The sequence below is a fragment of the Dromaius novaehollandiae genome, chromosome 2 (genome assembly GCF_036370855.1).
Source record: "Dromaius novaehollandiae isolate bDroNov1 chromosome 2, bDroNov1.hap1, whole genome shotgun sequence".
Lineage (NCBI taxonomy): Eukaryota > Metazoa > Chordata > Aves > Casuariiformes > Dromaiidae > Dromaius > Dromaius novaehollandiae.
Window position 1 is genome coordinate 18,274,235 of NC_088099.1, and position 26,384 is coordinate 18,300,618.

At 37.4% G+C, this 26,384-nt stretch overlaps 1 protein-coding gene across 5 annotated transcripts in view; it reads left to right on the forward strand.

The window, feature by feature from the left end:
* MPP7 (MAGUK p55 scaffold protein 7) overlaps positions 1-26,384 on the forward strand; it is a 158,658-nt gene that overhangs the window by 43,088 nt on the left and 89,186 nt on the right. For all 5 annotated transcript variants that reach the window (XM_064505868.1, XM_064505869.1, XM_064505865.1 and 2 more), the window contains one exon: positions 12,302-12,420. In XM_064505868.1, coding sequence (XP_064361938.1) covers positions 12,302-12,420 — 119 coding nt within the window. The remainder of the gene's footprint in view (positions 1-12,301; positions 12,421-26,384) is intronic.

Here is a 26,384-nt window from a genome sequence, read left to right on the forward strand (position 1 = left end):
TTTGCACTGCAAAGTGTGTATTATTTCTTTCAGCAGAAACTTGGATTTGGAAGGAAAAGAGAATTCTTGCTTTCCTTCCTAATTCCCACCTTCTGAAGGGGATGATAGGTATTTATTTATTTTTGAATGATTACATCAAACCGTGGTCTCTGTCCTGGTCATAATACAGATGATTTCTAATCTGCTGCCAGAGCTACCTCAGAGCCCTATTTTTCTGCTATTACTCCCACTCTTAGATTAAAAAAAAAAAAGCAAACAAAAAATTGGATTTTCTTACCTCTGTTGTTCTCAGGTGGACAGAGCATCTTCCCTCTTTCTCTTCCGCCCTGCCTGCATGAGCAGGTGTGGTGGGTGTTGTGAAGTGTAAGGAACTGGAACTGGCTAATTCATGAGAGGATCCTCCTGGAGTGCTGTGGAGTTAGCAAATTGCTTGTCGGGGACCTAACAAAATTTTACCTTTAGGATAGGGAAGGCAATCGCATTTAGTCTGTCTGCTAAGACTCTGTTTTAATAAAATGTTCAAACAGAACACCAAGCTAACTTACTTTTCTATCTGTTATATCGTGATGAAGCAAAAGTAAACCTGGATTTTAAATATGATTGAAAAAATTCATTGAAGAAAAATTCTTTGAGGACTAGTAAATACAAATGCATCATCCATGAATATCAGAAAGTTCCCAAGTTATGGACTTGTGGAAACTAGGACAGTATTATGGAGGCATTGATGAATTTTTTTTAATATTCTTAGCCATCAGACCACTGTCAAAAGCAGGATACTGTTCTCCATAGGCCACATTCAGTCAGACTGAATGTTGACCCTCTCCTGTAAATTTAGCCTCTTGTCAACAGACTTTAGGGCCGTCACAGTGTCCTTTCAACTGCTTCCTTTATATATTTGTACATCTTTTTGTTATTCAACATCTTAACCTGTTTGTTCTTCTGACCTGTTTAACCTGTTTTGGGAGGCATTTGCCAGAGTTTATACTATGAGAAATCAAAGGCATGGATACGCTATTTATAATCTTTTGTTTAAAACAGTTGTTTTAATTAATTTAGATTCATCAAGTGACTTGGAAATTAATCTTACACATTATTAGCCTGATCTGTCGTCTTAGTGTTAAGCCAAAGGTGAAGGACTCAAACATGTACATGCTTATGTCTCTTCCACTCTGTGTCCTGCATTAGCCATATAGAAACCCGTTTTGTGTCTCTCTGGTTCTGTGACAACATTAGGGTGTTCCTCTTGAAAATTTCACATTACTGGCTAAACAAAATTTTCAATATCATTCTGCATTTAACTTTTATTCAGATGCCTTTTAAACCAGGATTGTGCGACTTGTTTCCATCTGAAAATCTTAAGAATGTTTTTCATTTAGCTCTTTTATATGAATTACAGGCACATGTGTGTGTAAATATATATGTATGTGTATAAAATACATAAAATATGCTGTTTTTACTTGTTGCTGATAATACGCGCATGTGTCTTACTCCCTTAAGATTTATAAACCCCTCAGTGTCAGGTCAAAGTTGTCTTAAAACAGCCATCTTGAATGGTAGCCTGAGCTCCTGCCTGAGGCTGTGTCTGAAGCTTGAAATATTTTCTCTGTGTGTTGCAAAAGTGTGCTTGAGCTCCATGTGCGAGCCCATCGGCTGGAGTCGAAAGACTGAGAAAGAAAACTTGCACTTTTGCCGGTAAAGCAAGTCTGTGACGTCTAGCATTCTCTTATCTGGTATATTTAGGAAGATTTAAGTTTGCAATCCTGGCTTCACAGTAGTTGATGGCAGTTTGCTGATTTCGTTGGAGCCAAGATGACATCATTATGCTTTGTGAAGTGTTGTTTTAGTGTAAAAAACATTGTAAAATTGTTACAGATTTCTTCCCTCTCAACTCTATTGAGTTGATGAGTTTAAAAATGCTTTTCTGTTTGCCCTAAAAAATGACAAGGATGTGCAAAGCAGACTTTGTGTTTTAGATTCATGTATTGTCAGCGGGAAAACCGTATTTATTGGCCAAGTCTGGCCCTTGAGTGAAACTGTGTGAGACCACTCAAATATAATGAAAGTGAGAATGTGCAGTGCTTGAATTTTTGAATATTTTAAATTATAAAAAGTAAAAATATGCAAGATGGACATTAGCTCTTTCATCAGTACATGTAGGAACTAATGCTGTATCAGATAATGGATTTTTTTTTCAGTACTACAAGCATATAAAATTGAATACACAAGGTTGGTTCTTTTAAAATGAGAAATCACATTTGTTAATAACCAAATTGTACATTCAGATGGCCTTTAAAATACTCATATTTTTGGTGTTTTCTTCTCTGTTTTGTAATAATATAAAATAAAGCTATGAAATGTTGGCTATTTTTTCTAAACTACGTTTGTACTAGCATATTCTGTAGTGCTTTTAGAATTATCAGTCCTATAAAGCTGCATGTGTTAATGCGGCTGTCCTGAATACTCGTAGAAATATTTTGCTAGACTATTGTGCTGATATGATCGCCCTATAAATAATAACCTATGGATTATTTCCTGGTGGAGTGAGAGACCTGCAGACAATGTGAAGCTCAAAGATGACTTTGCAGTCCCCTGAACACTGAAAGATGTTATCCATTCTTCTAGTGTTTTTATACGAATGTGCTCCCTTTATTAACTACTTGTTCCTTTTAATCATTTTGCCATTTTTAACATAATCTTTTCCAAAAATGCTTGATAATGAGACAGATAAAAAGGTGGAGAGAAAAAAAAGAAGCAATAAGAGCTCGAAGAGACAGCTAAATAGTTGGCAGAGCTGAGAGGGGAACATGAGAATTTGTAGGGGCAGAAGGACAGATTAAGTTGAGGTGGCTAAAGAGTTTAGCCTCTTAAAGCAACTTTTTTGCAGAAGGAGGAGGGAGATAGAAATCAGGGAGCTCTATTTTTACAGACTGCTTAAAATAAAATAAAATAGTGGCCAAAGGTCTAGGTTCCTTGTTATGACACAGAGAGAAAGGGGCTGTAGGGGAAGGCTGAGGGAAGGCTCCCTGGGAGTAGCTCTCCGGCAGCGGGCTGCCAGGGCAGCGGCTCGCCGGCGGTGCGATCCTGCTCCGCCGCTGACAGCCGCCAAGCAGGCAGAGCAGCAAAGCCTCCGCTCGCAAAGCATCAGCTCGCCTATTAGAAACTGTTATTACGACTTATGGATAGGTGTGCCGCAGCAAGTGTAATAAATGTCTTTGGCTGCATCATGATTGCGAGGCTGCTTAAATTTCTCACCGCGTCAAAATGCACAGATATGGCTAGATTGTAATGAAAACCGATACGCTAGTTGAGGCAAAACTTACACTGAATTAATAAATAGAGCCAATATTTTACCGCACGTTCTGGAATTCTCCCCATCTCCAGCTGCCAGAGGCATTAAATGGCTTGTAGGCTAACATTAATATGAAAGATGTGGGAAACTATGAGACGCATGGCTAGCTTTAATTGCTATCAGATTTAATTTTTAAAAATACAGCTTGCTGGTGTTGGGGAAAGGATATTTATTTTGGTATCAACATATTTATGGTGACTGCTGCAAAACGTGTTCAAAGTAGGATGAAATTTTTCTAAACTGTTCTGTTTTGGGTTAATACTTTATATTATGCTAGACTGATTCAGCAGCGTGGAATCAGAAAATGTGTGCAGTTATATTTACCGGTGGTAAACTCTTTAAAACTGTTACAGTTCTTGGACACAAATTTAACTTTAAATTCAAATGTCTGGCAGCAGGAACAATTTTTACTCTTTTTTTTTTTTTTTTTTTGGTGAGCAATGACATCCTTAAAGTTTTGTGGTAGATTACAAGTATGGCAGCCTATCTTGTTTTCTAACCAAAGGTTTAATGTGTAGCTACTTCTGTTGGACCAGCAGCTGTGCTTACACAAATGGCTGACGATTCTTCGTTACGCGAGCTGTCCTTTGACAAGAGCAGACGATGATGCTGTCGCGCACAAGTGTGACTCTGCCAGAGCCCAGATCAGCTCGGAGAGCATACCGTGTACAGTTACTGTCAGAGGAAAGGTCCTGTGGCTTCTTAGCCCAACATCAGGTCAAGTATTGGCTGTTTTAATAAAACTCAAGCTGTTAATCTGAAGGAAATTTAGGAGTACTTTGAGGTAGTGAGAAGCTTCCCTGCTAACTTTTAGTTGCTCGTTATGGAACAGAGAGGGTTCAAATATGATTTTGTTTTTACAGTAAGAAATCTGTTTTAAAAATCCCCTAAGCATGTGGACTTTAGAGATAAAATATGAAATTTGGCCACTCAAATAATATTTTCTAAACTAACTTTGAGATAACAGACTTTAAACTCTTTAAACTTGTATATTCCTATATAACTCCATGAAATTTGTATCAAGTGTGTGTGTGCATATATCACAGGTTGATGTGATGGTATAACTTGTTTTAAGTGTTAAACTTTAAAGTCAATCGTACAGTGAAAGGATCTACTGACTTTAAAGTATGTTTTGGGGCATCAGCACTGCCTTGTCTAATGCATGAAATCATATGGATTGCAGGATTCTTTCTTCCACTCTTGAGAGACACAATATGAAAGCTGGAGATTTGTGGTAATCAATTGGAGTTTCCAGTAGCTTTAGCCACAATTGAGTTAAAAATAGTCTTGGCTTCTGTTGCTGGAAGTCTTTCTTCAGGCTCTTACTGCGATATTGTGTCCTCCTTTTGCAGATGTAGAATGGCACATTTAGTATTCCTTGCCATTGCTCCCCAGCGCCAAGTCTCTCACTTAACCTTGTAGATTATGAATAAAGAGTTAAACATGCGGAGCATGCCCAGTGACTCTCTTTCAGACATCCTAATGCTGGAATTAATTTTTTCCTGACTGCATGCCAGATATTTGCCATTGCCTTCTCTAATGCTGATGAAGATCTAGATGTAAATACTTGATGAATGACTTCTCAGGCTGATATCTATACACATGACCAGTTAATTAGTCAAGGGTGTTCAAGGTGTCAGTATGCAAACTTCTTTGGAGGAGCCACAGGTTTCTGAAAATATACATGTGAGATTTTTGTATGAGCTCTCCACAAGCTTTTTATTAATTCGTGCTTGATAGGTCACTTGAAATCAGTCCTTTTAAGTTTATGTTATGCTTGTAGAAAATAGAAATGCTTTTAAGCACTCCTGAAAATACATTTTATGGATTTTCAAAGTATCCCCGTAGCTACTACATTTTGAGGGTTTTCAATTTTGAAAGAGCTTTGATGAGCTGAATACAGCAAGAAGTCTGCATCATTACGACTTCCATGGTATGAATACAAATAGGAATCAGCTCTTTAACTCAAATGAGAATGTAACGGTATGCGGTACGCTAAATCTGAAATACACATGTTGAGACAAATCCTAAAAGACCAATAACTGTTTCAAACAACTGCGGATTCTTTAGCTCCTGTAGCCAAGTTCCAAAATGAAAGACTTTTCCATTTTGAAGGAAATAATATTTTTTAAAGTGATGGGCTTAAATGATTGCTCACTTTCAACATTTTCAGTCATAATATTGTTTTAAGGTGCGTTAACAAATTCCTGTAGTTTGGAAGAATAAAAATTAGGTACAAATGCTAAGTTAAAATACTGTATTGCACTTAGTAAGTATGTAATCTTGTTCTTTGAGAATACTTATGCCAAAATTCTTGTTTTCATTAGGAAAAAATAGAACAATGATGTTCCAATTGATGTGCTGTCCACAAGGATTTCTGCATTTAATTTTCTTTTTGTAAATCAGTAGATAAAACAAAGTAGGTATTTTTTTCAAAGATGCTAATCCCCTCCATGTCATGATTATCTAGTTGCTCAGTACTCCGTACCTTTTAGAATTAGGTTGATTTTTCTTTTTTTTTTTGAACACAAAACTGCAGCATCTTAAGAATGTACATGATGGAATGAGTTAATCACTCTGATTCTGCAAAAAAATTGTTTAAGTCTAACTTTTTGCAGTGTCAGAAAGCCTATGTATTCGGCAGAATTACTCACAGAACATAAAAAAGTATTTGTGCTACATAAAATTGAACATATAGTTGTCTTTTTACTACCAGAGTCTGATAGGACAGTGTAGTATGTTTGCCCTGCTGTATATGTGTACCGTATATGTTTTTACTTGAACCTGTGCCTGGATATTGTTTCAAAATTAAACTTTCTAATGAAATAATTCTCAGATATTCAGTGTTCATGAGTTTGATTTTATTATACAGCAGCAGTGATGTCAGAATAAGTGTTTGTATTGCAATGCTATTTGATTTTGTGTAAGGAAAGTGTTGTCTGATCCTTTATAGAACTGTAAAGTACAGTTTAAATGTGAAAAAATGTAAGCTTGTTATAAATGGCAGCAAATGGTGCTGATTATTTTACCTTTGACAAAGTGGAAAATTTAAAGGTTGGTGTGTCCCATTTTATTAATACAATAAAATTTTACAGTGTTGTTCTGGGCTTAGGTATATGTTCTTTAGTGTTTATTACCCCTCAGTTACAGTAAAAATTTTTGATTTGAAGTCTGGCATCATTATTCAGAATACTAATCCAGGAAATTAATTAACATATGAAAGCAAATGCATATCCATTTGTGTCCAGTTTTTTCCTTATGCTAACCAAAACAAAGTTGGTGTTTTCTTGTAATATGTAAGAGTGATGGAACGCAGAGACCATATTTTTTATCATTTAGCACTAGTTTATAGCTTCCACAGACTTGTCCTAATAATGAAGCTATGAAGGATATGACAAGAATGGTGATATTAAATTTCTCTAGACTAACAGTAAATTTTTCCATTCTGATGTCAAGAATGTTGAGCATCTGGAATCTGCAGTGTGAGTGGTTCAGTACGGGAACACTTTCATCAATTTCTTAGCCATTTATCCTCCTCCGAGGAACAAGCAGTCTTCTATAGAATATAACACTGCGAAGGAAGCAATTTTCTAGAACTGGAAAAATTCTTTGTGTCCTGTTGTTTCTGATTTAAAAGCTTTCCATTGCTTCTGAGTCTTAAATCTTATTGCAAGCGCAAAGTTAGCTTACATGTTTTTAAATTGGAATTGCCATTATGATACATTCTGTTCCCCAGATCTAATAAAACAAATTGTATTAATGAAGCGTAGGATAAACTGAAGATAGCCTGAAGATAGGAACTGCAGGAGTATGTTAGCAGAACAAAATGAAATTTATCTATTCTATCTTTTTAAGCTGGGACAATGCTGAGTTTTCAAACACAGTTAGATTTCCCCTTGAAGTTGTTTCCTTAGTCCAAGCTGGCAGAACGCTACAAACCTCATTTTGCAACCATTTTATCTTACTTGATCTTGCAGCAATTCCAAAATCTTCAGAGAGAGGTTCTCTATTAGTGTCGAGTTGATAAAAATTTTAGTTTTAGATTATGTATGTGTATTTAAATTATCTACATGCATATAGATTATATGGATTATTTCTGCAGGCAAGATTATCTAGCCATTGGTTTTTAATTGCCTGTGTCACTTTTGTCAGCTGAACTGGATTTTTTGGAAACTGTATTGTATGCCCAGGAATCTGGTACAGTATTCATTTATTACATTTAAATGTCTTTATTCTTGAATCAGCTATTCAGATTTAATATACTATATAAACACCTTCAAATAACCCTCACACATACTCTACAAGAGTCAAATAGGATTACTATATGCAATACTTGCCTCCTTTTTATTAATGTTTCCAGGCTACAGGCTTTTATGCAGTTCACATACGGTGTTAGATACCATACCTAATTTACATAACATGACAGTAAATATCATCATGCTAGTATCTAAAACTAGGACTTCCTTAATCTATTTATACTGCCACTTTATTTATTTATTTATTACCGCCACTGGATTATTTCTGTACTTAATCTGACTTTGTTTTATTTAGAAAGTCCCACCCCTCTTCCAATGATTTGAGGAAATGCAGGAAGGATTACATTTGATTTTTTTTCCCCAAGTTTTAGATCTGAATGGACTTATCTCCCCTTTTACAATTGCAGAATACCTGGATTTGCATCTACATGTTTAAGTTTGTTATTAATATTTTTAATGTATGCTCAAGGCACCTGGGACATTTGAATAAATGATCTGCTTTTAAAAATGGAAATAAATATGCTTTTCTTATGTGAGCCATGTTTATTATATTGAATTTTGACACCTGAAATGTTTTGATACTGGAAAATCCCATTGGGCTTATTATTCCTTTTAAATGTAGAATCTGGTTAAATTCCAAGTAAACCTGACTAAAAAATATTACGAGAACCTGACTAGAATAGCTACAGTGTATTAAAAAAAAAAAAAAAAGAATTTCTTGCAAGGCTCTTTGCAATATTGCCAACATCAGACATTCAAAAACCCCGTGTTTTCTTAGGCTTTTCTTTTTTTAAACACAACTTCTAGAGACTTTTAAAAACTTTTTTTGGTGTTTGTTCAAATTGCAGGCACATTCCCAAAAATGTGCGCAAAATACTTCTTTCTTAATTGGAGGTCTGTGCATGTCATATGACTCAGGGAGGTGGGACTGTAAGAGAAACATCAAATTGAGACTAATAATAAAACAGAGACTTGGCAGCCATATGCTTAGAGGAGCAGTATTTAGGGTCTTAGTTGCTGAGGTATGTCTCCTTCCATGGCTTATGCAATGAAAAGGTATTTTTGTTGTAGGAAACTGTTCTCCTGAATATAGGGGGTGTACCTATGATCTTTCTTAACAGTTAACTTTTGTTTTTAAAAGTGATCCAAAATGTTATAGCATCATTTTAATGCTTATAATTGCTACTGAAAAGATTTTAAAAATTGTTTTCAGCAGACTGGCAGTACTAAAATCAGTGGGAAACTTCCATTGATTTCAGTGGCCTTCAGCTCTGGCCTATAAAAGCATCTGAGATGCTTTTTAGTAGTTCTGCAGGAGGTCAGCGTTTGAGGTTGGGCTGAAGCGCAGTCTGTACTGTTAAATTTGTGTAGTTATTGGGCAGCATGGAAGCAGAGTAGCTTGGTTTAGTGCAGCCTACAGGGCTGCAGAGATTTGAGCTAATCCCCTTCAGGTGTAGGAAAAGATGGATGTGACAAGTTATTAGATCTGGTAATTTAAATTAGGCTAATGTGTCTCTAGGGGCTTGAAGTCATTACCAGTTTGCAATAATTTGACCAATTAATTGGTCCCTGTCCCTATCACAAAAACACTTTCTAATAGGTCCCTTTTGCCAGTAAAATCATGTGACAAGCCATGTTTTGCACCATGTCTTCACACTGCAATAAATATGAACAACACATTTTGTATAGTTGAGACATAAATAAAATGCCAGTGCTGCACATATTTTAGTTCTTCAGGAGTCGGGGAAATGGGGGATGAAGAATGACATACTGTTTTTTCTTCATTTATATGGAATCTTAATGCCCATCTGAAATTTTTAAATTCCATGATACTGGGTACTGCAGAAGGAATAAGAACAAATCCCACTTTGTCTGTGAAGGTATTAAGCTAGCACCTTTTGCCATTGTTACCTTCTGTTTGAGAAAGAGGAGGTAACTGAGTGAGATGATCTGGAACTATGACGTTTAACTTTGGGCATATTGTAGATTTTTTCTCTTTTCATTTTGCTCCTCAACTTTGTTTCTGGTGCTCAGTTTCAAGATGAGAGTATTTTTCTCCAGTGCACTGCATGGCCTCGTGGCCAGGGTGCTTCTGCTGCATGGAAGAGGTAGAGTCAATATCCTCCAAGCTCCGGAGAGCCTTGATTCTGGCTTTCTTTCTGGGTGGAAGCTGTTGGCGCTGGACTGTAGAGCCAAAGCTGGGCAGCACTAAAAGCATAGCATACCATGGTGTTGGGTGAAATCAGCGAGCATCTGTCTGTCTGATTTTCCCCCTTTCCCCAGGAGAGTTGCACAGGTTGGATCCATTTCTGCCTAGACAAGCAAGAGAGCTGCAGGTGACAGGTTTTCCTAGCAGCAGCAATTCAGGGAGACAGGAATAAATGAAGCCCGCAGAAACTTTTGAGTTGGATGTGGAGAGCTGAATGTATTTAGGCACCTGCAAGTTAGTGCTGGGATGCAAGCAGATGAGATTTTTCCCGGGGAGTTTTGGGCATCAAACCTACATCTCCTTCTAGGCAGAGTCAGTCTCACACTGTGTCACTGCTGTAACAGTTTATCAGAAAATCTGGACTTTATTTATTTTATTTATATTCTTTGAGGTTTTTATTTAGTAAAGATTTGAGGAGCAATAGTTACTGGTGTAGAAAAATTATATAGCAGATCTTAAGTAAAGTTGAAGCAGGTCTTATGAATCAAGAAAAAAATGCTTTCTCTGTTATATCTCTCTTATTTGGAGGGAGTGGCTGAAGGTAACATTTTCTTTCCTCTGAATGGTACACATGAATTGTTCCGAAACAGTTGTGCCGCAGTGTAGGCTTACATTGAATAATTTTTTTATTATTATTATTTTTAAATAGTTTTCTGGTTATTCTGAGGCAAATATATTTGCAGTTATAAAAGCGATTGGAGTGTTAAAAATGTGCAGAAATATAAAGCAAAGTGTAAAGAAATCCTGATTTTTGTTATGAATTTCTTAAAAATGAAGTAAATTGAATTAGATCCTGACTTTTTGCAGTTTTAATATTTGCTCTTGATGCATACGTATTTCCTCAAAGTTCATGTCATCTTGCAGCTGGTAACTATTGTGACTTTGAGAGAAACTTTTCAAAAAGTTACCAGTTTTGAAGCATAAATTGCATGATACAAATAACTATTTTTGCCAAGCACCTAAATTATAATAATCCAGAAAGAAAGAGCCAAGATTCCCTTTGAACCTGTGTTCTTTGGAGTTCAATCGTCGATACTAGGCAAGACTCACTGCTCTTTTCCTATCCGTACAAAATTGTAGTGGTTTGAATTATATCCTCTTTTTACAGTATTTCTGAAGCATAAACAAGAGCAGATTTAAATAAAAGCAAGATTCTGAGAGAAATGAATGTCAACCACCAAAAACACTTGGACCACAAAAAGAATGTATCTGGAAGGAACATTTTTTTCCAGAATACTGTACTGAAAGCCAATAAAGAGACAAAAATGTTAAATAATCAGGTCCCGAAGGTGCAGTATTTAATTTTGAAAGGGGTATATGTGATGCCTGGGAAAGCTGTGAAAATATGTTTACTAATAAATATTTTAAATCATAAGTTTTAGGGAGATAATAGGCTTAATAATGATAGGTAACCTATAACTTACAATAACGTGCTTTACTAGTAGAAAATCTTGTAAATCTGTCCTTGTGATGAACAGCAGCACTTACTCAGACTAAAAATAATAGCAAGACCATGTATTTTGGATCCCAGGAGACTGTGTTTTTGTAGACAGCAGACAGGAGAAAAAGGCATTTTGTCCTTTTTACCCCAAGTAATCCCAATGGAAAATTAAACATGTGCTATGAACTGATATCAGCTCATGCCAGGTTACCTCCCTAAAGAGAGCTGCTGCAAACACTGTTGCTACATTTCTTGGACAGCAGCTTGATGGCCTGTGTGCATGATGGATATTTTATGCTGTATGCTACTGTGGAACACTGTGCTACTGTCTGCCCCTTGGAGGCTGCTCGTGAGGTGTGCCGCCGATAGTTGGGAACAGCAATTGCTTTAACCCTATGGAGAATCTCGGATACCTGCAAATTAAAAATACTACTTAAATAGCATCTGTGTGTGCATGCACGCACCTGGGAAGACCGCGCTGGTTTTGGTTTTTAAGAGTTAATACTGTGTAACGGGGCAGCTTCTTTTGTCTTGCTATAGATTCCTGCTGGACACGAGAGAAAAAAATATTAAGCAATATATTAGCAAGAAATATTTAGAGAAACCACGAACCCTTTTTTAATGGACCACCCTATCCAGTTTCTGTTCTTTTAAGGAAGTTTTTCCTATTCATGACTCATTTCACTCTTTGGCTAACATCAAGGGAAATGGAATAACGATTAAGCAAAGGAATGCATGTTTTTTTTTCTGGTTTTGTCCTTTTTTTCAGAACGTTTATGAATTTTCTGTATAGCCTTGTGTAAATATATATGGATATAGAAGCCTGACAACTGTGACAAGGTAAAAAGTACACTGCTGATACTTGCTTCTTAGCAATTTTTAAAAAATGTTCCTTCTGGTTCTACAAGCTAATGTTATGCTGGATACTCCAGACTCCCTGTTCAGTTTAAATGACATGCTCCAGGCAGCCAATTACACAGAACTGTTAAGTGAAATTAATGAGATCACCCCTAGATTACACTTTGTGTTTTATTTTCATTTTATAGGTCTGTATGAGCTGCTGGCTGCATTGCCAGCCCAGCTGCAGCCACATGTGGACAGCCAGGAAGACCTGACCTTCCTCTGGGATATGTTTGGTGAAAAAAGCCTTCATTCACTGGTGAAGGTAAACCACATTTAAGTCAGATTTGCTTCGAGAAGAGCATGTGGAAAAATGTTTTGAGCGCCATCTAGTAAACCGGTGATCAAACTGTTGCTCAGTGAAAACAAAACAGCCTTGTTTTAACTCTGTTTCTGTCAGGGGTGGAAGTTGTTAAATAAGATTCTACCAAAAATACATAGATGATTTCATTTAAGAATGATGTTTTGGCAGTATAATGCTAATGCAGCAAGCATATGTTGTTTGCCCTTGTTTAGAAAAATAGAGTACGAAATAGTAGCAGGAAATCTGAGACTTCTTTATGGTCAACATTCAAGACCTGGAATTTAGCTTAAATAAATAAATGTTCACAGCAAAAATCAGAAGGAATATATTTTCTGAGGTCAAATATGGCAACAGTTCAGTAGCCACATTAATTTAAAATAATTTCCTTTAACAAAGTCAACTGAAATTCTAGTAAGCTGTTTCTCTTACTGGCTTGCCTCCATTGAAAATTGTGTTTTGCACATAAATATGTTGGACTAAAGTGTGACCTAAAATAAGTTTGGAAGAATACTTCAGTAAGTGTCCTGCTATGAAAATGCTCAGCAACAAGAAATCAAATCATGCCATGGGAGTATGCAGAGCAGCCCCGATAATGTTAAAATTGCTTATAGCAGAAAAATGGGACCAATCAGCTGGTTAAAAGTGTTCCACTCGTACAAAATGGTAAGTGTGTCGTGAGTCTCTAGCACAGAGCTAATTCAAGCTGTAAGGAACTTCTGAGGTCCTCGATGAGTCAGTAGGTGGTAGTAACCCATGCCACAAATGTATCCTGACTTGCACATCATTTGGCAGAATTCATTACAGCTGTCAATCATTGGTCTAGAGGGAGCTGAGAACTGAAGCAACTGAGATTGTTTTGATGTAGATTTTAAGTCACCTTTTCCCCTTCTTTCAACCATCTTATTCTGGGAAAACACAATTTTGTTGATATGTGGCCAAAATTATTTTCAAATTAGCTGAGAATTTGTATATAAAAATAAACACAAGTACTCTCTGGTAGTAGATACATAAGCACAGAAAACAGGAGGAACAGTGCTTGTCAATGCTCATTTACCTGAAGCAATTTGTCGAAGTTTCTGAAGTGCGGTGATTCTCAGTGACTCCTCCCTGCTTCGCTTTAGCTGTCTGTTCAGGCTGCTGCTAAGCTCACTAGCAGGTGAATACCTGTTGGCCTTTCTAATTTAGGTTGACATTAGTGTGAATTTAAGTAAACTGTTAGGTCCACAGCTAAACCAGTTTTCTTTCCGGATTAGGAATTAATGAAGAAGACTGGCTAGAAAAAGAGTAGGGATCTATGAAACATTGAGTTTTGAACATTTGTTCTTATATTGAGGCAAAATCTAAACCTTTTCAGACTTATTCACATGCTCCTTTTTCCTCATCCCCCCACACCAAAAAGGTAACAGGCCAGTAAGTAGTTTACTCGCCTTGGATGTGTTCTCCCTTTGACACAGCATGTGCTCCTCCTGGCTCTTGTGGTTGTGTGCCCTTGTTATGGTGCTGTTTGTTGTTGCGGGCAAGGTGGATTGCTCTTTCTGATTTTGACAAGAAATTTCATGAAAAAGATTTCTTGAGACAGATAGAAAGTTTTTAAGATCAATGGATGGTCACTTTGTTGCAGTTACAACAAGAAGTCATTGAAATATTCCAGCCAGCTTTATTATTTATCTGATAGATTTTAGGTGCGAGTTTTAAGCATATGTGTAACTTTGAACCTGTGAGCAGTTCTGTTAAGGTCCTATTGAGTCTCAGCCTATTCTAAAACAGACTTAATTCTTGAAACTGTATCTTTAGTGTTTGCTAGTTGCACTTTTTCCTATACCATACTAATATCGTTCAGAAGACCGTATCTTTGAAGGTAAGATCAGAATTGAGCCTATTATGAGCATCTAGTCTGAGGCAGGGCATTCGCAGGCTCTAGAAGCTCACCCTTGGGTTTCTCTGTTATTCGGATGTTGAAGATTGGACACAAACAGCTTTCAAAAGGTTATCGAGTTCATGTCCCTGCCCCAAGACAGGCTTAACTGTATCTGAAGCTCCTGGTATTTGCTTGACCTTTAACACATTTTTGAAGGATTATTCAGTATCCTCTCAAGTTTCAGAGGAGTCAATCCATAGATTTTTTTTGAGGACAACTGTAAGAGCAGAAGGAAGAATCCTATCTGCCATAACTTTTCCCTGTTGTAAGGCTCCAGAAGTGCCAAGTCTTTCCTTCTGGGTTTTGGTGACTTACTTGAAAGGCTGTTTTTCATAGCAGTAGTTTCTTAAAATCAACTGTACTTTCAAAGACAAATGTTTTTAATTCCTCAGGCAGAGAATGGTGACAGATATTTTGTAATAAAGAAAGGCACTAGCTTAGAGCCAAGCATGTTTCGATTCTGGTATGTGTGGGTTTTAAACTTCGTAGATTAGAAGAAAAGGAAAATTGGTAGATGACTAATTATGCACCAGTAATTCTCTGTTTAAGATAAACACACTGCTTAATAAAAATTTCTAAACTGATCTTTTTACCTTAGCTGATTCATAGTTGCAAATATTAGAAAAGCACTTTCAAAGAGCTGTTTTTCTAAGTTGTAAAATGGATAAAATGCTTCAAATTATGTGAACATTTTAATTATAAAATGAACTCTCTACTTTTTGTACAGATACTGATGTTTTTATGGATATTTTATAATCATAGCATTTTTGTTATAGCTGTATGCTGTGGCATATGGTTTGCTACTCTGGCTCCCTTAATATTAAAAAAAAAAAAAAAAAAGCCAAAAAACTTGTCTTGGAGTTCTCCTCATTCAGTATTGTTGGATAGAAATCTCTTTGTGAACTTGGATCAGCATGAGCTATTCTAAGAAGTCAGAAATGGAAAAGTTGTATTAGATCATCCAGTCCATTCCCCTGCAAATACTGGATTGTTCCCTACGGTGCATTCCTATTGTAGTAAGTAAAACCAGCAAAAACTGATGCAACTGTTTTTGCTTTCCTTTTTTTTCAATACAGGAATCTGTTGATTAGCTTTTAGCTTGCAAAGTATGGAGAAGAGGGAACCCATAACCATTGTTGACAGTTTGGAAGAGAAAACTGGCTCTGGACAGTGAATGTTTAAAGTTTGTCTCTGCTTCACTCAATTTGTTACTTCCTTGTCTTATTACTTGACTCTCTTAAGTTCTACCAAAAATCTTCACCCTTCCATTTCTTTTTATATGGTAGAGGTCCTAGTAATTGTGCAGAAATTTATTGACTAGGACCATGAAGAGATGATCCTCTGGGTAATTTTGAATACTAACGTAGCTGAAGCCTGAAATAGTACACACAGGTTGGACATTTTTTAGAGGAACAGAAGGGATAGATACAGATCTGTTCTAATTATTCTTTTACCTTATTTTTGGAGGAGCTTCAAAGATTTCCATGTGTGCCTGCTTGCTGTTAGTGCCCTGGATACATGTTTAACTGTCTGCTTCACTCCAAGACAAAGTTTTTACTTGCTCTATAGCCTTAAACAACTCTGGTTATGTATATAATGCTCAAGCATTGAGTCAGCTTATCTGTTGGGCTCCTACCTAATTATTTCATAACCAGTTACAGTTCACTGACTGCTTTTGGCCAGCCCAGAAAATGCACAGTTCTTCCATCAGTACTGTACATGTCATTATCAAAATAAAGCAGCAGCAAGTTCTATTCCTATTCCTCTTGATAGGGAAGAGCCTTTGTGCATCCACAAAGCAACACATGGCACTGGAAAAGAAAGCACCTAGTGCAGAAAGTAAGTAATATTTGCTGAATCTAGTCTGATTTCATTGTAATTGCATAATACCTTGCCCTGCAGACCTTAATTTGTGCTAAATTTGCTATTGGTTTCACTTGGCTTGAAGTTTTGAGAACATTATTCTGTATATGCTAATGTTTGTCCATGCAGATGACTAACAACTTTTTCTAAGTAATCCAGTCTTCAAGAATAATAATCAAGGGTGGATCCTGATGTATTTGCTTTGGCATCTTCATTCAATTGTATGATCACTTAGCCCAAATTTTGCAGTCATTGTTGTGCAGAAATATTGGAAATTTTTGGTGTGGAGACTCAAGACATAAATGTAGACACTTCCAGCCTAATGCTGGTAATGAGAAAAATAAAATAACATTTACAAAAAATAAGTTGACTAGAGCAAAGCAAAAGGGATTGATTTGACGCATGCTTACAATGATAAAATCAACAGTCTGCAGATTGTGTGCTAAACCTTCAGTCTAGACTGGTACAAGCCTAGTTTATAGGCAAGTTTGTATGTACTCTTTCAGTTTTTTTACTCAGAGCTTTATGCACAAACAGCACAAAAAAACCCCAAAACTGTTAACCTGGAGAATGACTGAGTCTGCATCTACAGCAGAGCATTCAGGCAATCTCAACAAGTTTTCATGGCCTGTTTTATGTTAGAGGTTAGACGAATTCGTGACTGTCCAACCTTTCCTCTGGGAAGAGTTATGCAGCTTATTCTGGGACAAGTGGAGGGGTCTTACAGTTCCTGGTCGCCTGTCCTGCAATGTGTCAGGCATTCAGCAACCAGGTAGGTGCTGCACAGGTCGTGGGCAGTCACCTCCCATGTCATGCACTGGCTGGGGAATGATCCTGCCTGGGCCTGTGCTTGAGCATCCCCGCATTTGGATGTCCCTCAGGAAATAATGTAGTGGAAACAGACTTGAGATAATATGAATTTGTTCTGATGAGTTGTATGACAACTCATTGTGCTGCACCAGATGATGATGATGTTGACTGCTTCTGTATTTCAAGCTGGAAACTATTAAGGAAATATTTTTACTGAGCACACAGAAGTTGTCTACTTTGTGATTGCTTATGTTCTTCATGTATGCTTTCTGTAGATCTAATATTTATACAATCTTCATAATTTATTGTTGGAACTGTCTGTTTCTGCAGGTCACAAATACTCTTTTTTCCGTTAAGCACTGTGTTATATAGAAGGTGGAGAGAGCAGGGTCTGTTCATGAGGGACTTTGACTGCTAGTATGTTTGCATCTGTTAAGAGGGTGGTGAAAGAAGGGTTTCCGATCTCAGGGCAGCCATAAACAGCTGCCCCGGAAGGAGCTAAGAGGGCTCTGTGTTGTCCAAGAGCAGCAAGCCTGGAAAATGCAATAGGAGAGAGAAAGTGTGGGTCAGTATGTGGGGCTGGGAGTCGATGGGCTAGAAGTGGCACCTAACCTCAGATCGAGTGAGTGGATTTTGATTTTGGGGAAGGGGTATAGAACTGGAGAGATGTATAGACAACCGTGGAGTGGGAGGAATTACTGCACCAATGTTGCTGTGGTACTCAGCGTTCTTCTGGTTCTTTACTGCTGGCTTCTCAGCCATGTTTATTTTTAAAAAGCTGTGCCTCCCAGGTAAAGGCAATAGGCTGCAGTTCTGTGAATTCATGTGCAGGTCTGAAGCGCTGTTTGCTTTGGAGTTGGGAAAAAATGAAGAAAAAGGCCATGTGAGTAAGCATTTACCATGTGGCCATCTGGAGGAGGAGGTGTGCGCGTGGTGCCTGGCAGCTGGTAACAATTCATGGCCAGTGAAAAATAATTGCTCGGTAAGCTTAGAGGAGAATCAGGCAAGATTACTTCATACGTTATAGTTTACATCTTTCAGTCAGGGAGTGTGCAAAGCTACCGAAGGCAAGCACCTTGGATAAAGCCATCGCTCTTGCACTGCAGGCTGTCCAGACAATGCACACATGAGGTCAATTGTACATGTTTAAAAAGTTTTACCATTTCTGGCAAGGGGATAAGGAGTTTACTCTAGTTTAATTCTTTAATATTGATGTACTAGATAATAGGTGACAGTTATTTGTCATTAAAATCTATTCCTTAAAATCCAGATCATCATAGATCTAGGAAACCTTAACTTTGTAAGGATATATTTGTTGTGCTATGAACTGTTAAGGGTCTTGTTGAAAGAGGTGTGATATAGCCTTGCCTCAAATCCCATTGGAAAAATACGTAATATGTGATGTCTTCAGCCCTAGAGAAGTATCTGTCATTATATATAAATGGACAGTACTAGGATACTGAATCTACGAAGACATACTAAAGCTGTGTGGAGAAAATTTAAGGCCTTTTTTTTTTCTCCTCATGCTTTTAAGAAGAAGCTTGATATCAGGCTAATCTTTGAAACTTTCTTTTTAGCTTGTATGTGTAGAAATACACGGAGAAGTGGCAGAATTTCAGTGTTCTTATCTAAAGTATTTGTATGTGATGATGTGATTTGTACGCTGAAATATAAACCTGGCCACATGCTTCCTGCTTTCAGAAGATAAAAGATACTGAAAAAAGACTACTGTGTAAGAAAATGACTGACAACAGTTTGCATTGGTATTTGGAGTAATTACTACAGAAACGTTGACTAGTTTTGCTTCCATAATGACTATCGCTTTCAAGAAAAGTGTCACGTAAGGTGTTATTCCTTATGAAATGTCACGTGAATTTAAAGTATTACTTCTGAAGCCAAAGTGATCTTTTTGAGGCTTATTGAATAGCCAGTAACTGAAAGCTGTGAGTAAAAAGATCACTCTTAGCTGGAGGGAATCAGCTGCCTTTAAACTTAATTTTCAGGGGAACAGTGATAAGATTAGTCAAAATAAGTTAATTGAAGTTTTATAGAAAATACTACAGGATCTTTACTTTACTCGGATTGATATTGTTTCCATGGAAACATTAGGGAAAAGTTAGCTCGCAGCCAGGCATCAAGCAGAAGCTTGCTTCTAATGTTGAGATTTGGGGGTGATGTGTGTGTTGAACCCTTTCACCTGTTTGTGCTCTCATTATATAAAAGGGTAGTACATCAGGTGAAAGCTTAGCAAAAGTAACCACAATAAAAATAGATCCCTGCTTTAAATCATAGCTAATACCCCAGGCTTTTCACATGTTGTGACATGTAACGTGTTTCTTCCCTGGTTAAAGACAAAGTTGTTTTGCAGTGTGTGTTCATCACACCTACCTACCCATGCTCATTTGTGCCTTTAATAAAGTGAAAAACTGTATCTCCAGTTTATTGAAAAAGTGGTCAGGCATACCTTTGGAAGATGTAATCTTGTTTGTGATAAAATGCACATCAAGTTAGTGCCAAATGGATGTATAAGTGCACTTGTAAAATACGCATCATATGTGATGGTGCAACTAGAAGTATTTGTGTTATATTTGTATCTAGTAGACAGTTTTCTGGCTAATAGACAGCCAGTGGACTGCATAAATCCCAGTTTGTCCTGAAGTGTATTAAATGGGTTCTACTATGGTAAATTCTTGTTTGTATTTTTTTAATACGTTTTCATTTTGTACTTCGTGGGAGAAGTTTGGGCTAGATATCTACTGTTAGCTTTTTTGTTCAGAATTTTGAAGCTTGGTATCTCCAGCATCTTGCAGTTTCTGCATCAGAGTTGCTAACATGTTTAATTGTAAAGACTTACTAATTTTTGTCTAGATTTTATAAGGAAGTCCTGTTCTGTCATCATCTCTTTCTCTCAGCCCAGTTTGTTAATAATAATAAAAAATTCCAAGATCTCTTTCCAAAGTAGTAATTAAGTTGGCTTGTTGACAGTTTAATCTCACAGAGTGGTAGAAGTTGAGCTAGATAACAGAGTCTCTACAGGTATGGTGTACCAACAAACCTTTGAAAAGAAAAATAAAACAGATAAGCTTATTAAATAAGAGGTGTGAAATGTTGGTCTGTGACTATTACTTGAAACTAGTGAATTAATCAGTGCTTTGGAATGTGAAAAGCTTTCGTTTAGGTTAAAATCCAGACGGAGGCATTTTTTTTGGATCAGTAGTAATTGATTTAAAGTTTCTGCTGGGAAACCTCCAAAGAGTAGCAGAAATCCAGCCAAAAGTGGGCATTAAGAAGTAAATCTAAATCCTTCTGAGATAAATAGTTTGTAATTTCAGTGTTACAAAGGGGGCAATATACCAACCTGGTGACAAAACTTGTGCAGCAGTTAGAAGGGAAGTTTTAGAACCCAAATCTATGCTCATACCTGGATTTTTTGTATTTATCTTATGAAGCTTGTACAGTATGTATTTAACCAAAGTGATACATTTTTTACGTATGATTCTGAGGCCAAAGAAAGGCCTCTTAAGCTGCTTGATAATAATAGCCTGATAAATCCAAGACATGCAAGGATAATGTCATTTTAAACTGTTTTTCTACAGTGTTCTTTTTCTCTGGACCAGAAGTCATTTTTGTGATGGACAAGGAAAATTACGTCCTATTGGAGGACATGTGCAGGGATTGTTTTAAAAATTGTTTTATTACTGTCCTGGACTATTTTCATTTTAAGAACAGAAAGTCTTAACTACCCAAACAAGCCTCTGCAGTGCAAAACCATTGTAACAGCCAAGAAGGAGGGGACATCAGAGCTATAAAATAATTTTGAAACATGGAAATTGATACGATGAGATTGAATAAGAATGCCTGTTAAAGCAGTGCCATCCCTGTTTTTCTGACCAGCATGTTTTGTTGCTGCTTAGGTTACCCTTCTTTCTTTCTTTACAAATCTTGGTCATATCCTTCCTCCAGCTAATCCTCTTGAAGTCAATTTGTAATGCTCAGTAATATGCGTAGTCTCCTTTTTCTGTTCCCGATGGCCTGCTTTCTTCTGTGACCTCTTAAGCACAATTTTTTTTTACATTTTTCAGTCTTCTGTATTGTAATTCTTTTTCTGGTTTTGGAGCATGGGAAGAGGAGACCAAAGTAGTGTGGCACATGTGTACTACTTCTTCAAGTTTGCAGATAGCATCGTTAAAAATAGCACAGTTTTCTTAACCACAGTTTGTTTTTCTAATAGCTGTTTCTGTGTGTCTTTGTAGAAGCCAGTGTTCACTTTGCAGGTGTGGTGATGCCAGTGGAAGTTCACTTCAAACATAAGTCACGATCAGTTGAAAACTACAACATGTCAGCGCTTAATGTATTTGTACTATCCATGTGGTGCCCAGTCACTGCAGAGAATCCAACAAGGTGCTGGAGGAAGGAGTTTTGGTTTTTTTTTTTTAAAGGGCTTATTTGTCTGCAAATCAAGGGTGAGTCATTTACAATTACTATAACTTGACTGTGCCTTCCATGCAATAGCAAAACCGTGTTGTACGGATTCACTTTGACATAGCAGTCTACGCTGTGGTGACACGTGCCGTTTCCATGCTGCCGAGAGAAATGTTTCATGCTTTCTTGCTCCAGCTGAGCTGCCCTAAGGTACGTATGGTGGAAGACGCTGCCTGCCTGGCCATACCTTGCTTTTTCTGTCCTAGGTGTTTTTGCTATACCTGTCCTATAGTGACCGTTTGAAAAACATTCAACTGTCCAAAGTTAGACCTGTCTTGAATTTGTTTTTTAAAAACACTGATGCTTTGGAGTGGGCTATTTAGAGTTGCACATGCACGTATTGTGTTCATAGACCCAGTTTTTCCTCAGCCATGTTTCTTATTTAGGGGATAAGGGCCCTTACATTGTTTTTCACATGTCCTAGTATTTTTCACAATGTCGTTTTTATAAAAAGGGATTAAGAGACATATTTTCAGTTTCCATAACTGGTGGTGATTGAAGATTTCATTCAAGGTGACAAAGCAAATTTGGGGGCAGCTTTTAGAGTGCAGACTTCATCTGCAAAAGTGAGTAGTTTTACAAGTGCTTTTTCAGTGCCTTTTGATGTTAGATCTTTGTTCATTTTATGGTTTTAGTGTTGACACAGACATTTTGGGTTCATTTACTCACTATGCCACAGACTGTTGTCTGCAGGCTTCCGTTTCTCACCTACTATTTGAGAATGACCCTAATTCTTTGTCTCTTAGAGGTGTTAAGACAGTAAGTGTATAAAAGATGATAGATTTGTATGTTATGTTAATATGGGCCATATAAGTTTCTAGGGCAAAAGATTTCTCTCATCTAGTTTACATGTAACAAAATAGTATAACTCAGTTTTAGGTGACTGAACAAAGTTGTAAAAAGCTCCTTGGTGCTGTAGTTCAGGGGAGTTGCCAAATCCAGCATACTCCAGGACGTACGGATTCCTCTTTCCTGGTGCAGGAGCCCAGTCCAACGTTCTCTGAGATCTAGGAGGTCTCTCGGTCCCTGTCCGATGGATGTGGCCACTGCAGATTGCACTGACAGGTCCAGCCAGCAGTAAGGCTGAGCACTGTTCAACTAATGTGGCTGGCTTCAAAGGCTACCACAGACAGAGCAGTGCCTTTACCAGCACCCATGTAAACACCAACAGCACTCATATAAACAAAAATACGAATGAGCCTGGTCCTGTTCCTCCTCTCCAGCTCATCAAGACTGAAGTTCACTAGTGAAAACATCCCCCCCCCCACACACTCTTTCGAGCCACAAGCACACCTACGTTCATGGATCCCTCAGATATCAGCGCAGGCTCTAAATCTATCTAATATCCATGCCTGGACGCTGGGCCCTTGACGTGGCCACTGGCTCAGACCTCGAGTCCTTCCAGGTGCAGGTCTCCTCTTACTTGCTGGCTAGTCCAGCTTAAGGTTTGCTAGCGAATTACACACACGCACACGCACACGCACACCCCCACCCCTACCTGCACACATGCACAAACTCCTACCTGCACACACACACACCCTGCCTGCACACACACATACCCGTACCTGCACACACGCACACCCTTACCTACACACACACACCCACCTACCTGAATACACACAAACCTCTACCTGCGCACACACACCCCTACGTACACATATACACAGACCTCTACCTGCGCACAGACACCCCTACCTACACATACACACACACCCCTGCCTGCACGCACACACACGCACACGCCTACTTGGACACACACACAGCCCTACCTGCCTGCATGCACACTCACCCTACCTGCACGCACACACACACACGTGCCCACGCACCCTACCTGCGTGTGCACACACACACAGAGAGTAGTGAATAGCTTCGTTACTTCTTTACATTTAATACAGATACACTCTTCATAAAGTATGTTCAATTTTAATGTCCTTTGTAGACCGGGTTTCATGGAAAAGAGCAATTTTTATTGAGATTTAATGATTAAATAACCCAGTAATGACACTACGGATGTACATGGCTTTAATCAGGATGAAACCATAAATCATAGTGTAATTTTGAATTTCCAAGTGTTTCAAATATTCTAGGGTAACAGTAACCCATGGTTATAATCATATTATTCTGGTATCTGAAATACTAAGCTGTTCGTATTGAGGTTTGGTATGTCATTAATGGCTGGTTACAGATGATACCACAGCGCACACCAAGCAACAAGGTAGTTACAGTTGTGTGCCTATGCTCTTTCATCTCAAAACATCCTATTTTTACCTGTTTTACTAATTCTAACTAATAATCCGCCCAAGTTTTATTGCTGTCCTCTCCCAAAGGTGAAGTGATGTTTTCCTCTTTCCTTCTCACTTATCAGAGAACTGCAGTGAGTAAGAGCTATGGCTTGATCACATCTTCCCTGCTTCTGCTCTGCCTCTGAGCGTGTGCATTGCTGTTTTAACCTATTAGAACCGGATCAGATCATTTTATATTTATTTTTATACTGCTAAATGGATTTGTAATCTATGCCAGATCTTTAATTTTCTTTGTGTTATGAGCTTTTGTTCTCCTTTTATTACTCCTATGAACTCTTTCATAGTTATAGAGTATAGTTATTCTATCGTGGCTTCTCTGTGGGAATACCATGCCAGTTTTCACTTATTTCAGTTTATCCACTGACTTTCCAAACCTTTTAAAAAATATAGGTAAAAATAACCTGTCATACATAGAGGTGGATGTTCCAATAATGGATATAGTTAAGAGAGTGCTTCAGTGTATTTCACTTGAGCTGAGGGAATTCAGCTGAGTTAAGCTGGAGCTTAATGTTTGTACTTTCTTTTTCTGGCATGTGTAAGTTAACGTTTTCACATAATATAGATGGAAATGTTTTGCCTTTTGTTTTTGTTAATATTAAAACTTGCTTTACCCTTGAAGTGTCTATGGTATAATATTGTAAACGATTACCTGATTTAATACTACTACTTTCTGATATTATTTAAATTTTTGCTGATTTTCAGCATTCATATGCAATGTAAATTAGGCTAGGTCATGCTCACTAATGCTTTGATTGCATCCTACTTTAAAAAAAAGGGGGGGGGGAGGGAGAGAGCTTCTGATTGAAAATGATCAGGAAATCTCTTGGCATCCCAGTACTTCATACTTTTTGTATCACTGGTCTGTATTTTCATAGATCCTTATTTCTTGAAAAATATGATTGCTAACCTTGTCCTTATATTGTATTTTATAATAGTAGGAGTGTCAATATACTTCCACTGTCTTTGTTTCTGTCCTGTCCTCTGTCATCAGGCAATTTCTGCTATTATCTACCTGCTCTCTGTAATTTAAAGATAGGACATAGCTGTAATTTTGTACACCTCTGCAGAAAGGTGTTGTGGTACTGGCTCCAATATAAAAAGAAATTACTATGTTTGTTTTGATTTGAAGCTGCATCTAAAATGGGTTTGTGTATTTGGATGGTGTAGCACAAAAGCTTGAAGTGCAATTATTTTTAAGAAAAAGTATAATAGCACTGTGTTAGAGTGATCAGAAGAGGAATGGAGAAGTGTTGTGTGTTATCCAACAAAAGATGGAGGAAATAGTGGAAATATAAATGGGGAGAGGAAAAGCTTTTCTTAGGAAAACAAGTTCATATTTTATTAGCTTAGGTCTTACAGCCTTGATGCATGGATATAGCAGAGGAGATTTTTCAAGCAGAGAGAGAATATGAAATCTATCCTAAATTACTGCAATTTTTTTTTGTATTGTGGCATTATTTTTCATATTTCTCTTCATCCCACAGCACACATTCCACTTCAGTATTGGTGTTTCTCCATCCTCTGCAGGGAAGGTTGAAAATTATTTGAAGCCATTAAAACTATGGTGATTATCTCATTGTAATTCTTTGGGACATTTTACTCCCAACACACCTCTATCTTTTTAAATAAAATTCAGATGCTGTCTTCATCTTTATTTTTATTATAAATCTTACTTGGTGGTATTAACTCATTTATTAGAAGCTCTTTATTTTCATTTCCATTTAGCTTGAATAAATTGTTCGTACCCTGACACCTGGGCATACTGTGCAGGCCTCATCTTCTTCTGTTCTGGGACTTCTAAAGTACTCATTACAAGCCTTCCACTGCTGGCTTTTAGTGCTCTTAATTTTTTCCCATATCTACATACTTTCTCTACATATCTCTATTTTTCTGAATTTTTACCACATTTAACATTTTTCCCCAGGATCAAAACCAATTTACTTTCACCTAGTGCCAAGTATAATAGAGAAAAACAGAAGATTGTCCTTGACTATCCCTTATTAAGTGCCTTGTAGTTTTGCTACGGATTTCTTAAGAGCCATTTAAGCAAATGCTTAATTTCACACTTGTGACTTGTCCTGGTACTTGGAAGCACACATTTAATTTTCATGATAAATTGTGTTTTGTTTTTACACTGACTGTAAGCAGGCACAGGGAGAAGGGAACAGCAATTTTTTAGCTTACCTGTTGGCAGAGGCTGTTAGAGGTTCTGCCTGTCCTTTTCCAGTGTTGCATTTAAGTACCCTTATGTGCTGCTGCTTCTCATTTGTGAGGCTTTCTTGCTGGTAGTTGATAAGTGGGGGGACTACTACTGTTAGCTTTTGCACTTAAATTCTTCAGCATTACCTATAACAGGACTTGAGTCCATACAGTTTTTAACATAAAACTGACTAGAAAATCAATTTGTAGATTTTATGTTTGAGAAGTGGGATAAATAAGCATGATTAGTTCTTACTATCTGTTTTTCATGTAGATGACCGCTTTTAAATGAATTTCTTTGAAAATTTTAAAAGTATTTTATCTGTAATTTTATTAGTATTTTGGGCTGT